This window comes from Limanda limanda, chromosome 16 (assembly GCF_963576545.1).
Source record: "Limanda limanda chromosome 16, fLimLim1.1, whole genome shotgun sequence".
Lineage (NCBI taxonomy): Eukaryota > Metazoa > Chordata > Actinopteri > Pleuronectiformes > Pleuronectidae > Limanda > Limanda limanda.
Genome location: NC_083651.1, coordinates 10906506 through 10921318, shown reverse-complemented (window position 1 = coordinate 10921318; position 14813 = coordinate 10906506). Strand labels below are relative to the sequence as shown.

The 14813-nt window shown below is 42.5% G+C and overlaps 1 protein-coding gene across 1 annotated transcript in view; it reads left to right on the top strand.

Moving 5' to 3' along the window:
- Positions 1 to 9500, top strand: part of clybl (citrate lyase beta like) — a 56993-nt gene extending 47493 nt beyond the window's left edge. Inside the window, exons 5-8 of the mRNA XM_061088142.1 lie at positions 315 to 408; positions 1228 to 1395; positions 5977 to 6101; positions 7379 to 9500. Of these exons, the coding sequence (XP_060944125.1) occupies positions 315 to 408; positions 1228 to 1395; positions 5977 to 6101; positions 7379 to 7474 (483 nt within the window). The 3' untranslated portion in view covers positions 7475 to 9500. The remainder of the gene's footprint in view (positions 1 to 314; positions 409 to 1227; positions 1396 to 5976; positions 6102 to 7378) is intronic.
- Positions 9501 to 14813: the final 5313 nt, after the last annotated feature.

Genomic DNA, 14813 nt, shown 5'->3' with positions numbered 1-14813 from the left:
ATATTTAGTGGACAAGTACATTAGTAATCAGTCTCCATGGAGAGAAAGCTGGTGAAGGTTATGGATTTGACAGATATGTTCTTATTGGCGTATTTGTTAGAGAAAATTGAGTGTGATGATGTGCATGTTGGAAGCTTCTGTGCCTGCAAAGAAAACACGGAAACCAGGCTGTTTGAACCACGGTCGGAATATTGGAGCATAATTAGATTTCCTCCACAGTATTTATGCCAAGATGTCCAACATTTCTCCCCCCCTTTGCATCTGTGTCACTTTAGTCGGCCTGTATTATGCTAATATTCGTATGCTCTCTCCAGGCGGTGTGTGAGGAAATCCGTCGACTTGCTCCCAGGGCTGGTCTCCACCATGACGGCGTGGTGTTTGGCTCTGATGACTTCTGTGCCAGCATAGGTAGCTGTTACACCTCCAGATTAACATTTCCTCTGTTAGAACTCAGTCGTGCTATTCTCCCGCATGCAGGATCATATAAAAAAGGAAAAGTGGTTACAATTACGGTATTTAGATATGGGATGATTTGTGGATCTAGTATATGTCAGAGTCTTGACAGATAAATATGATAAATGAGAGGAAAGTGCGAAATTTTATTTACCAACTCCATTATTTAATTAGGTTTTGAATACATGTAGCCTGTGGCTATTTAGCAGAAGTACAGCGGTTGGTTGTGTTTATATAATTATCCATCTTTAAAAGTTAATCTAGTCAGTTTAACCCATTAGGTCTGTTTTTAAAATGAAACAAAGAAAAGTGGTGAAAGTGAGAAAGAGTATCCACGCTTCTTTTGATGCATCTTGTCATTGGGGGTTACTGGACGTCAGGCAAAGTAACTAAGTACATTTACTCAAGTTGAGGAAATTACGTGCTTCCATTTCGTGATTCCATTTTATGCTACTTTGTACTTCCAGTCCCCAACTTGTGCTTTCTACTCCTTAACATTAACTTGAGGACTTTCGTTATTTTTAATATCCAGATTTTTACCCAATTGACAGTGAAACAAACATTCCTAACCCTAACCCTAACCCATTCAAACTTTTTTTTAGCTTCTGAAATTCCACAAAATACCTTGTGCATTTAGGGTCACATTTCAGATGTTTGAGTCAAGTCTTGATTTAGTGACACTATTAACAACTAAACTTTTCACGTAAGACTTTTGCAATAAATGTTGACATTATTCAGTATTTCACCCATAATAACCCCATACTTTTCCTTGAGGTGCCACACGGACTAAGGATGCCAGGGAGCTCCTTTACGCCCGACAGAAGGTGGTGGTGACCACCAAAGCGTTTGGGCTGCAGGCCATCGATCTGGTCTACATCGACTACAAAGATGTGGAGGGGCTGAGGCAGCAGGCCAGAGAGGGCGCTCTCATGGGCTTCACAGGTGAAGTTTCCACTATCTAATCTAATCAAAGGGAAATCTGAAATTGCTTCAAATCATTCTCATTTGGTGTTCTTTATGCTGCATCTTCTTCACTCTTTCCTTTGGCACATTGAGAACTTTCTGTTGCAATCAACATACAGGAAAAGTTTTTACTTCTCCTTCCCCTGGTTACTGTGTCTTGCGGCTCTTTCTCGAGAAAAAGAGAGTAGTTAGTTGATACATTTTTATGTTTTTAAATGTTTCCTCAAATGTGGGAGGATGGTAAAAATCTTTTGGCTGTTGAATTGTTCCTTATATTGCACATCGTAATGAATATCTGACCTTGAAATGATTAATGTGTTTGTGGTTTTAAAAGTGGTTGCCTGTCTTTATTTTTTTTGTGCTTTTGTTTGTGCTGAAGTAATCTGCTTGTCTGACATTTTCCTAGTTTCTTATTATGAATGGTTTTGTGTCTGTTTTGTGAACTCGGGTGCTTACCTTCTTTTGTGTACGTGCATACAAGTATGATTACAGGGAGTTATTAGCAGAATGTGGTAGCGCTCTGTGTCTCTGTTGCCATGCAACGCTTTAAGAATGTGTGTATGCGTGCACGTGGATCTGCCCTGCAGACTGCATGGAACAGACCACAGAGGGCAGGACAGCTGTTCCAAGTGGATATCCCAAAAAATCCATTCAGTAAATGAGATGTATTTGTTCTGATATTTTCATCCCTTGAAAACTGATTAATTCTGGATTTCCAGGGGGTGTCAAACCAGAAAAATAACTACACTTCACTAAATATTGTTCTGTTTATTGTGCTGAACGGTTACAAAAAATTGTCTTTCGTTAAGCATTAGTCAGGTTTCATACTGAGATGGAGTATAATAGGTTGTTGGCTTAAAGTCAAGTCGAAACTCTCTATGTTGCACTGCTCTAGAAACACACATGAACCTGCACTTATCATCACATCCTCTCAGCTTCTCGTCATCTCATACACAAACTGATTTTCCACATGACCTCATATGCCACCACCTGCAGGCTTGCTTGACTGTGTGTTTACATCAGAATGACTCAGCACTTGTCATGCAATTTAACATGTGTCTTTGCTGCAGTTCTATAATGAAATAATTACCCAATGAAATTCAAGATCCCCCACCATCTAAGCAATGCGTCAACATCCACCCAAAATGTACGCAAATATTTTACATATATTCTTCAGTTCTGTTAATACTAGTGTGAATCAGAAGGATTTGTGTGAACAGAAATTCACTGAAGAAAGCACAAGGTGATGTCCACAATTGATAATGGGTATAAAAGCGGATGGACGCTGACAGCCGCTCGATGAAATGAGTGGTCAGATCTGATATGGAAAGTGCCATTCAAAGCTCTGGATTAGTGGCTTACAAGCCATGGGCACTCTGTACAGTATAATCTTGGTAGCTATTACTGGCCTGAGTGTGCTTAAGCAATAATAAGGTGCAGCCCAAAGCTTCTACCTGTGCAGTAATTGACCTTGTCACTGCCTAAGCTGCATATAGGACCCATTAGCACAGAGTACAGTGCACACAAAAACCTGGGGTTTCCTACTGGTTCACAGGATAGTGTGAAGGCGCCCAGAGATAACCTTGACATCTAATCTGTCTCGGAGGATTGTAATTTTTGGATATTTAATAGTGCTGCAACCTTTATAATTACCTTGCACTATATGTACTTAAGGATCCCAGTAAATATATTTGCCTTCTGCAAAATTTGAGATAGTTTGACAATATCCTCTGCTTTCAGGGAGTGCATTTCACTTACCATCCCCGGGACCCTGCCTATCATTCGCCTGAGAGCACTTTGCTAAATAGCAATCCTCCAATGAGATGCCAGCACCACATGGCAGGCCAGGATTGGCTGGAGGGCACGAGTGATGCATTTTAAGAGAACCAATGGGTTGTGACTGAGGGCACCTGAATCACCCTGTCTGTGTCTCTTCACTCAGTCATTCTCCTGTCCTCCCACACACACGCACGCACACACACACACACACACACACACACACACACACACACACACACACACACACACACACACAAACACACACACACACACACACACACACACACACACACACACACACAAACACACACACCCAACAAAGACTCGGTTACACAGGTGGCAGAGAAAATACACTCCTTGCTTCCTTCATCTCAGGATGCAACAAACACACTGCAGTGAAACAGATTCACAACATTCACAAAGAAGAAGTTGGAGAAATGCTCCAGTATCGATATAATTTCACTGCTGCAAACAAGAGGATGTTCACACATAGAAACAAACACACACACACACTGTGGCTCTAGGGAGTCCTCAGGCTGTTTGTTCAACAGAAAATGTGCAGTAACAGCAGGGGGCCAACCTTTTTCCCTATCAAGGGCCGTTTCAGGTTTTATAACATCCTTCGTGGGCCATACTAAATTATTGAACACGTATATCACACTAACCTCTCTGAAGCCACGGCTAGAGCTGCTTCTCTGTTCGACAAGGCGACTGGTGTCAGGTGAGGATGATGCTGTTCACGGCTAGTTTTAGCCAAAATTTCTTGCTCAAACAAATCCTCACCTTTGGTTTAGTGCCTGATATGGCTCGCAAAGACAGGAATTCCTCCCTGGAATCCAACTTGGCAGTAATCGCACGCACAGCAATGAGGAGCTGTGCGGCGTTTGTTATGTTGTTTAATCACAGGCCAATGAGAAAAACTCGATTATTTTTGTTCTCCTTCGGTGTCTTTCAATATCTTGTGCTGCATCAGTAACCCACTCTGGGATGTTGTTTTGAGACATTGGATTCATTTCACTTTGTCTGGATCCAATAGCAACAAGGCACTCAGTTACAAATGCCACATCTGAACCTATTAGCTTGCTCACTACTTGGCTCTATAACATTGTGTTTGTCAGAATATGGTCTTCTGAAAGCTCCTCACTGAAGGTTAACTTTATGCAAGTGCATTCATCCATAGATTCAGGTTTATAGCTGTAATGACCCTCATAATTGTTTTCATTACTGTGAAATTATCCAAACAGACTATTTTTACTTCAGCAACAAAGAATTGCTTGTGCTTCTCCTTTTTTCTGATGCTCAGCGATGACATGTCACGGCTGCGTCTGTTTCATTCACCTTGACTGTGACCTGACAGGAATAGATCGCTTTTGAAAAATTGTTTTGTACCTCTGTGTCAAATTATCTTTCTGGCCGTGTGTGGCCCGCAGTCCGAACGACCACTAACACACTTCATCAATCGTGCACCCACAAACACAAAGTGGCTTTTGAACCCCTTTTTATCTCATGCAAACATCCCTCAAAGGTATCTATTTGTTATGAAGTGCATTTAATTCAATAAACTCTCTCACCCGTTATTGTTCGAGCATTCACCTGCAGCGTGTTGATTGTGTAACCGTGGTGTGTGTTTTTCCGAGGTTAACTGGGGTGAACGGAGCTGGTTGAAGGGAGTGGATTCTCTCCTCCCCTTTCCTCTCCTGTCTTGCCTCCCCTCATCTTGCCCTCCTCCTCTCCCCTCCTCACCTCTCCTCTTCTCCTCCCCTCTCCCTGGCAACATTCTTTTTTTCCCTTTTGCCCGTGCTGCCCGCCTGCTCAGCCACCTTGAAGGATTTGTTGTCGGCGACAGTGCTAAGCCCTAAAGTGTTGAGTTCCTGCTGGCTGCCGCTGAGCCGTCGTTCTCACCAGACGTTTCATAACCTTAAGTTATCACTACAAGTTTGATCTGCAAATGTACACGGGATTATGTCTGTGGCGTTCGCCCACATTTAACTGAGAGGGAACGGGAGCAGAGGGGTGGGAGGGGGTTGAAGATTGTGTCAGAGCCTTAACTCCGTGTTGGCCTTCAGTTTCAGACAAGATGTAATTTCTGTAAAGAAATGTGTGCAACTGCTGAAACATATCTATATTGTCAATATATGGAAACTATATGCAGGATAAAAATGAATTTATAGAGAAGACAATGGATTTTCTTCATATTTACTTTACTTTAAATTAGCTTTATTATTTACATGAGCATGATATGAATGTTTTGTTTTACCTCCTTGTCCTTGTCTCTATGATTTACCTGACTTGTGTTACATTGTGTGTGTCCTGTTTATTTGTGTGTCTGCTTTCGTGCATCCAGACACAATTAGGCTGTTCTCTTCCCCATCAGTGTGCTGCTCAGTCACATATTAAAGTCTAACTAGGCATTCAGCAGAGTCTCTCCTTGTCAGCAGGACTGAGACTAGAGAGGAGACACTTGATATCCTTCATGATGTCTCTGATTCACTTCACTGAACAGACTCACACATATTCACAAATATACAGTTTGGTCTTCTTGAATTTCCCTTTTCCTCTGTCTTCCTCCTCTATGCATGGTCACCGCCCTTTTGGCAGAAATCCATCCCCAATCTCAGACTTTTTATTTTTTCCATTCACTTCCAAACGGCTCTTTGTTGCAGCAGTTTACAAAGGTGCAAACTGTGTTATTAATTCATCCCTGGCAGCAAGTTAAAGTTCAAGTGTCTCCTGTAGTATTTAATGGAATCTAAATTCCCCTTTCTGTGTTTCTGTGTGCAGGGAAGCAGGTGATCCACCCAGGGCAGATCCAGGCTGTACAGGAAGAGTTCTCCCCCAGTCAGGAGAGGGTCCAATGGGCCAAAGAGCTCATCGCTGCTTTTGACCAACATCAAAAGGAGGGCAAGGTAAAATTAACATATTCGCCAAGAGTGAAAATCACAGAATTTTTGAAATAAAAAATGCATTTATTCTCTTTTATATTAGTATTTTGATCCTAAGTAGCCAGGAGAAGGAACAAGTCATACAGGTCTTGAAAGGTGGTTTTATTATTTGCCTTAAATGTCGTTTTTGCCACTGCAGAATGTATAGACAAGTCAAAAAGGCATTTTACTTCAACCTCATTTATATGTTTCTTTAATTTTCAAATTAAACAGTGCATTCCTCAAAAATCAGTTAAAAAATATGCAGTCCATTCACATATAGAGAATATCCAGGGGTTTTTATTTTGCTAAACAAAACTTTCTTAAATGTGCATCTCCAGCATTATATCGCATTTGTGCTGGTTGTGTGTTCTGATGCCGGGGGGGTCCTCTGTGTCTCCGTTCTGGGACTCAGCCTGATCCTTTGTGTGTCCTCACACACCTCTGTAGCTCCAGAGAATACATACTGTACACCCCTGGGTGACTCTCAGACACATCACAGGAGATAAAGGGAGGGGGGGGTTTGAGCAAATTAAGTGTACAATATTATTGTTCCTAATTTAGTGCATGGTTGGATCCTATGTGTTGAGCTCTGTGGGCTATCTGCTGAGGTAATACACAATCTGCCCATACCTCTCCCTGCCAGGGCTGCTCCCACTAAGCATCGCCCGAGGGATTCATATCCTACCCATCCCATGGTGTGTGTGTGTGTGTGTGTGTGTGTGTGTGTGTGTGTGTGTGTGTGTGTGTGTGTGTGTGTGTGTGTGTGTGTGTGTGTGTGTGTGTGTGTGTGTGTGTGTGTGTGTGTGTGTGTGTGTGTGTGTGTGTGTGTGTGTGGGTCAGTCTCTTTGTCTAACAACACGACAGGTGCTTGCTTTTCATAATTCCCACCTCCAGCCATAGACTGTATTTCCGAGTTTAGGATTCTGGATTTTCTGTTTTAGGATGAAAATTTCCAAAAATTCACTCCTGACCTAATGTATCAAAATAGTATTTTATTCCAAAAGATATTATAATTCTAACATGTTCTTCTCCTGCATCCTTTTTTTGTAATGCTTGTTTCCTAGTTTATTACATCTTGAAACCATTAATGTCTCAAATTAAAAAACATGATACATCCTCATATTCACTCAAAATATGATTTATAATTGTCATCCAGCGATCTACTTTATCCTTAATCAGAGAATATTTACAAGTGCATTTCCTGTGAGTGTCTCTAACGTGTCTCCCTCTGCTCTCGGCCCTGTTGCCGACCTGTTCAGGGTGCGTTCACCTTCCGCGGCAGCATGATCGACATGCCCTCGCTGAAGCAGGCGCAGAACATCACAACCCTCTCCAGCGCCGTGCCGGAGAAATAACACCAAATTGGGATGGGACCAAAACGGGAGGAACCACACACCACTAAACCGGGGGTCGCAGAGGTCAAGGCGGACTGAAATCAATGTTGCGACAAAAAGTAGCGCTTCACAAACCACTTGACTTTGTCGCCTGACATAAAAGGACAGTGGGCATGTTTGGTGTTTATTGAAGTTTTTTTAATAAGTGTCCACATATGTCCCATTTAATTCATTTGTGTGCTTTGGCAGTTGCAGTGAAGTTTCACTTTTTCTGCTGAGGTCAATTTACTTTATGACTATATACTGAAATGTATTCATGAATATAAACTCTGCATGTAGGAAGCACCAACAGGAAAACCTTTGGAAACCAAGCGTTGAAGATTATTGCCCATGTGTGGGACACTTTCTTGGCAGTGTGTGCACCATCAAGACGCTCGCCTGTGTGTGTGTGTGTGTGTGTGTGAGTGTGTGTGTGTGTGCGTGCGCGCCCATGCCTCCCATCTCTTCTAAGTCATGATGAATGCTCTAGCATCTCCATGGTCCGGGCAGCTGGGCGAAAGGGTAAACAAACACAACAAGCCACTGTTGTTGATCTATTCATCGGGCCCCAGTCTTCCAGTCAGGCCTCTGCCCCCCCGCCCAGGGCCTAACTCACAAACATCAAAGTCCTGCTCGCTGCCGGGAAAAAAAAAAACCTAAAAAAGAGCCGCAGATGCAAGTGTGTTAACTCACGATTTAGTTTTTTTCTGTCAGTCTCCTTAGTAAAGACATGCAGCTCGCTCTGTGGAAGCTGCGAGCCTGTGGTCTTGATGGAGAAGGCGTGCGGCGGCAGACACACCATGACCTGCACGGAAAATAAACACTGCATACAAACACACACGCTGCGGCGGTGTTCTTCAACCCGGCCTCTCATTTAACACACACCAACAACAACAAAAAAAAAGTTGAACTTGGATTTGCAGCTTTTGCTTCTCGGGCCAATTCCACCGTTTATCGGCATTGATCATAAAGAAATAAATGAGCTGAACCGGTTTGTCGTTCTGTCATCGGACGGAAGTGCGACGTGTCTCCATGCGCTCGTGCACGTGTGACCTTCCAGAGACAGAGAGGTGGGTGTGATGTTGGAGTGAGACAGATTAGTGGCCATGTTGCTCCAGCAGACCAGGACCGGGGGCTTTGTCTCTCTTGACTGTGGATGGGAGGATAATTGGGGGGGTGTTGAATGGTTAATAGTGCCATTGGTGACCATGGTAATGAAAGGCACCATACCTCCCCTACCCACCTCATCCACTCATCTCTCTCTCTCTCCCTGTGTCTCTCCCTCTCTCTCTCTCTCTCTCTCCCCTACTGTATCATCTATTGTGTCTGGGGCAGGACTGTGATCTGTGCCAGGCCAGGCCAGACACACACACACACACAAAAAAAAAGACCGAAACCACTCCTGCAACCGTCCAAACCCCAGATCAGTAAGCTGTCTCTTTGGCATTAGGCCACATATGTCTCTCACGGGCAGCTCACTTCTTTTTTTCTTTTTTTTTTCTGTCACGATTTCGCCTTTTGTTTGATTTTCACCAAATCGACACACTGAGGTCGGTGGAGAGAAAAAACCCTGTGAGACGTGTGTGACGTTATTTTGGGTGGAGCCACTTTGTGAGCCACTGCAGCACAGACGTCGGACATCGTGTTGTATTCCTGAATTTGTCGGACTCGAATGGTAACGATATTTGAAAAGGATGTTTCTTTTACTTGACACATACACAGACTGTGAGTAGCCTGTGCTGGATGTTTAGATCGTAACGTGTAAATCGTCACATCTACTGTTTTTGGTTGTTTTGTCATTAAATGAAAGTGAGGATTTTGATTGAACTTAACTGTGTTTTTCATTTAATTAATTTAACATTTGCTGTAGCTTCATCATGGTGCAATTTGAAATGAATGGACAGGTTTCAAATACTTCAATTCCTGTATGAGTAATGTAAGGTACTGGCTGGTTTGTATTGTTTTTGCTCTAACAATTAAACATGGATAAGACTCTGAATGGACTATATTTTACAATTAAAGCTTTTGGTTGTGTGTTTTTTGTTTGTGACGGCTGCATTTGTTTCTAAGGCCCTGAGATGATTGTAGTTACAAAACATTTGACCTCCTCCAATGTTTATCAAATCCCCTCCAATGAGTCAGAGCACATGAAAGGCTGCAGGAAATCAGTCCAAGACCCCATGTTTCCTCCCAATCCAGCTCAGGGCTGAACACAGGCTCCCCGGGTGACTGCACCGGGGACAGAGACCAGTCTGAAGGGAACAACTTGGCTTTTCCAAGCTGCTCTGCACCAACAGGTGTCCCCCCACAGACAGGAAGGAAGATCTCAAAGCCCAGGAAGCAGCTCGGGGCGTCCTGCAGAGGCAGAGAGAGAGAGAGAAATCAGGATGATTAGGAAATCAGTTTGGCCAGTTTGGATTTTTTAGCAGAACACAACAATCCTGTATAGGTGTTCAAAATGAGCCAAGTGCATTTATTTCTCTTTTTTTTTTTTTTAGGTCAAACCAATAATCTTGCTGCTGTTTGATATTTCCACTCACATCCACGCCTTTCTCTCTCTCTATCTCCCTCCCTCTCTCTCTCCCTCCCTCCCTCCTCCTCCTCTCTGGATAAAGGTGAAACAAACTCTGGTCTTCACGGAGCTGGTTTCTTTCTCCTCTTTCTTTGCAGCTCGACCACTTTGCACTTCAGAAACATTTTTAAAGAGAGAGAGAGAGAGAGAGAGGGAAACGAGAGGAAGATTTTTTTCGATGACATCTCTGTAGATTAGAGGAATGCATCCCTGTCTGCCTCCGCTGTGTAATTCTACATGACATTTCTATTATGTGTGGAACTGATATAATCTCCCCAGTCCGCCCGGCGCCTTTATTTAAACACATCTCTCCGGTTTTTATTCCCTGAGAGAGTAAATTACAATTAACACGATTATAACCTCACGAAAATTGTGACGGGAATCAATTAGGCTGCGAGCAGTTACTTCATAGCCCGCTAATGTGCTGGTCGAGATTGCTTTCATAAATTATGAGGGACAAGCGCAGGCGGAGAAAATGCATGTATGCAAAACACCGTCAGAGGAAAATTAAAACGAAATGTTTTACATATTTTTCCATTAATCTAAATGGGACCCGCGTGGCAGAGATGGTTTTATTCTAATTCCACCCGCCCGGGGATTCCCCCCCCAAATAATGACTTGATGTTTTAATAGACTTCTAATGACAATATATGACAAACTAATTGCAGCAAAGGAGGGAAAAAAAAAAGATTATTCCGGAGCAATAATGCACGTCGTTATTGGAGCTTCAGCACAGTTTGAGGAGTGTAGAGCTATTAGCAAAAGTGCTGCGGAAGCTGATCAACATAAAACATTTAGTTGTAGCTAATTAACTCTGTTTCAATATTTAGGAATGCCGTTGAAATAAACGAGGATGTTTTCAGGGAGGCTACAATATGGCGATACCCCTGAGAGAGGGTAAAGAAAACTAATTCCTTCATTTAGAATTAAAAAAAACATCGAATATATCCTGCTCACAACAAAATGCTTGAAATCCTTTTGAATTATTTCTCTTAAAATAACAATATAAATAATTCAATTTAAAAGGAAATTAATAATATTTGTTTATTTGTGATATAAGCATGCAGCAATTTATAATTTAACAATAAATATTGGAATAATTCGGAAAGCAATTTTGGAACGTTTGATGAAATACAAACATTAAATTTGGATTCAATTTAAAATCAAAATCTGCACAAAAGCGGAGCTGAATTTACTTTCAGAAATTGTAGCCCATTATTCCTCCAATTTTATTCCTCTGAAATTCCAGCGACTCGTTTTCCACCCACATCCTTTTTTATTCCCTCTCCGCTGACAGACGCATGTCCGACCTCCTCTTCTCCTTTATTCTTCTCTCTCTCTCTCTCTCTCTCTCTCTCTCTCTCTCTCTCTCTCTCTCTCTCTCTCTCTCTCTGATCGTTTGCATGATATGAAATTCAGCGCGGCCTGTCTGTGCTGCATGAGTGATCTGGCACATGTGGACCATTACTAACTTCATTTGGGGAGACCTTTTGTCTGCAGTGTCTCCGGCTGCAAAAAAAAAAAAAAAAAGGCAGGCTGAGGGGGACAGAGTTGAGTGGCATGAATCAGGATCTTTTTTTTTTTTTCCTTCCACCTTTATCATGACATAAGTCTTTTTTTATACACTGTGCATCTAAACACATGTGTTGGTTTAAAGCTGGTTTAAATGCTTATTTTTGTTTGTTTACCACCGCAACACAAATGTGGACATTTCCTCCACAACACCATACAGGCAGATATACTTTATATTGTGTGTTTTACAGCTGCAGCCCACCTGGCACACGGGCCTGTCCTGCAGGTGATGGAGAAGGTCTTTGTGGATTTATCATATATTTGAGCCCATGCACCAAAGTTACGCAGGCCTCCATATGAGAGCTCTCCTTCTTCTTGGAGAGTTGAGCTCTCCGAGGTTCGTTTTTCCTCCTCGACTGTCTGGGTGTTTTTCACCTGGAGGGTAAATATGAGAAAAACAACAATTACGCATAAATTAATCTGACTTAAGATTCGTCTCCTTCAGATGTGTTGAGTGTTATATCTCACAAACCAGGGTGAGTTTACGTTAAAAACACGACCTTCCCTCCCCAGACTGTCCTCTCCTTAACGGGCCCAGATCAAAAGACCCACCGGCCCCGGCAGAGACCACTAAAAAAAAACCGGCCGCTTTGTCTGTGCGTTGGCAGGACTGAGGGACGGAAGGGTGTCGGTGGGGGGGGATGAGGAGGAGGAGGAGGAGGGAGACATGGTAATGAGAAAAAAAAGTCTCTGCAACTTTTCTTTTTTTTTTAACTCCAAGTGTCCATCTGTCCTCGGATCTGGCACTTTTTCAACTTGACTGCAGATAAAGTTTTTTTTTTATTTCGAACTGACTCAACTCGTTAATGTTTTATTTGCAATGTGCAGATTCAGAATCAGAAAGGATTTGCCAAGTAGGTTTACACCTAGCTGGAATTGTCTTTGGTAAAAAGGTGCATACATTTAACATAAAACATAAAAACACAATAAGTACTTCACATAAGAAAGAAATAACTGTATATAAAACAAATATATATACAAGACATAAAAGTTAAATAAAGAGTAAAATGCAAAACAGATATATACAAGATATAAAAAGTTAATAGATTAGTGCGCAAAACACAATCATGTGGTGCACGGAGTGTGTTTGTTTAATTCTCCCCATCGTCAAGTGAAAATATGTCACAGATTCTTTAACGTCCCACTTTGATTACATTTAAAGGCGAGGCTGAGAGGCTGGAGCCCGGGTCTCTGTGTGTCCTCCCTGGACGCAGCAGACAGGACCGACCGGTGGGAAGTTTACGGGACTGACACAGACGGTGTGAGGGGGGGGAGAGAGAGAGAGAAAAGGTATCAGCAGCCCATAAAACGAGCAGGTCAGCGATGGATGAGATCACAACTCTCCCCTGACAATGCGTCTTTATCGAAGGTGAATTCTCTTGCGATCCACTGTGGAAGATTGCAAAAGCAAATGCATTGAAATATATGCGTGTTTGTGCGTGTGTGCGCGTCCGTGCCACTGTTCTCTCGTTTTGTTCTTTAACGTTTACCTGGACAAAATCACAGTGTGCGCGTCAACGCCTTTAACATTTTATTTGTGAATTTATCCACGATGTCTTCCAGCAAAATTACGCAAATCCAACTTTAACTTTTTGGGGTTAAAGTTGGATTTGCGTAATATCGTTCATAGGTTTTTGCTGCAGAACTTTTCTAATGAATACCTACTTCAGGTTGTCAGCTTCAGTTCAAATTTTTCCCAAACCTGAAATATAAAGCTCTGTGAGTTTAAACTTCTATCAGTGATTTTTAATAAAATGCTTCGTCTTCTTTTGAGCATTGGTTCCAACCTGCGCGACTCACCGATGTGACTTCTCTGATAATTTCCCATTTCACTGCACAATCGAAAGCTGCAGCCGCTTTTGATCTGCGCCAGCCTCTCTCCCTCTCTCCCTCTCTCCCTCCCTCTCTCTCCCTCTCTTTCCTCCCCCCCCCCCCCCCCTCTCTGTACCGTCGAGCAGGTGGAGGCCGCGCACCTGCACACACAGCTGCGCGCACCTTGTTATTGCTGCCGCTGCGTGACGCACAGATGAGCGCAGCACACAGCCAACAACACAATCCCGACAATACAAACCTCTGAAGTACCACAACTCCCCCCCCCCTCACACTGCTACAATTCATTTTTATGGAGGGGCAACCAGACAGTAACTATTTCTAGATCACAATCACACACACAGATGTATCTTGAATCTAAATTCAAAACGAAATATAAGAGTTTTGAATAACAGCGTTTCTTTGATGAGGTGTCTGATTCGGATGAGGCTGCAGCCTATTTGTCCTCCGTCGTCTCGCCGTCTCTATCTCTTGTTTGTCATGCTCTGGACTTCAACACGACACCATCTAATCCAATTAAACACGATAACCCTGGACTCACGTATTATTCTCTTCCTTTTCTCCCTCGAGTTGCTGACAAGCACTCTTGGTTTTGTGTGAAAGAGAGAGTCAAGAGCCCTCTCTTAATCCCGGGCACGACTAAAAGTGATTGAAAAGTGAAAGAAACCCCCTCATTGGTCCTCGAGCTATAGTCTTTTTTCTTTGTCCGGTTCACTGGTGCTGTTTTTGTTTTTTGTTGCGCCCATCGTGCGTAAATATAGCACTCCATTAATTTAGGCCTTTTCATGAGAGGAAGCACCTTTAGTGAGCTGGTGACAGATATTGGCTCGTATCAGAGATGAGTGCCTTATTGAGAAAGAAATATGTAAATGACGTGTGGTGACATTTTTGTTGGTTAAAAAGTTGAAGTTAAACAGGATTCAAGAAACAATTATTCTCGATTTTGAACGCACTTAAATAGTCGTTAGTTTTAAGGGTTGAAGCAGATCAGATCTGTGCTTTTTTATATAGAATGACACACACACACACACACACACACACACACACACACACACACTCACACATGCCACACACACACACACACACACCACACACCAGCATCTTAGAATAATCCCCATTTCGACATTAAATTTCAACAACTAACGACAAATCGACAAATTGCAATTAATTAATTAGAAATATTACGATATTAAAATATTCCCCGATAAACTCATTGAACCCCTGAGCACAGGCAACATATTGTAGGTGTTGCAAAATGACAGGTAATTGACATTAATCCGCTCTCTCTGAGACTCAGGGGGGATCTGCAGTAAATGGGGATACGGTTAATGAAGCACCACTTGCCCT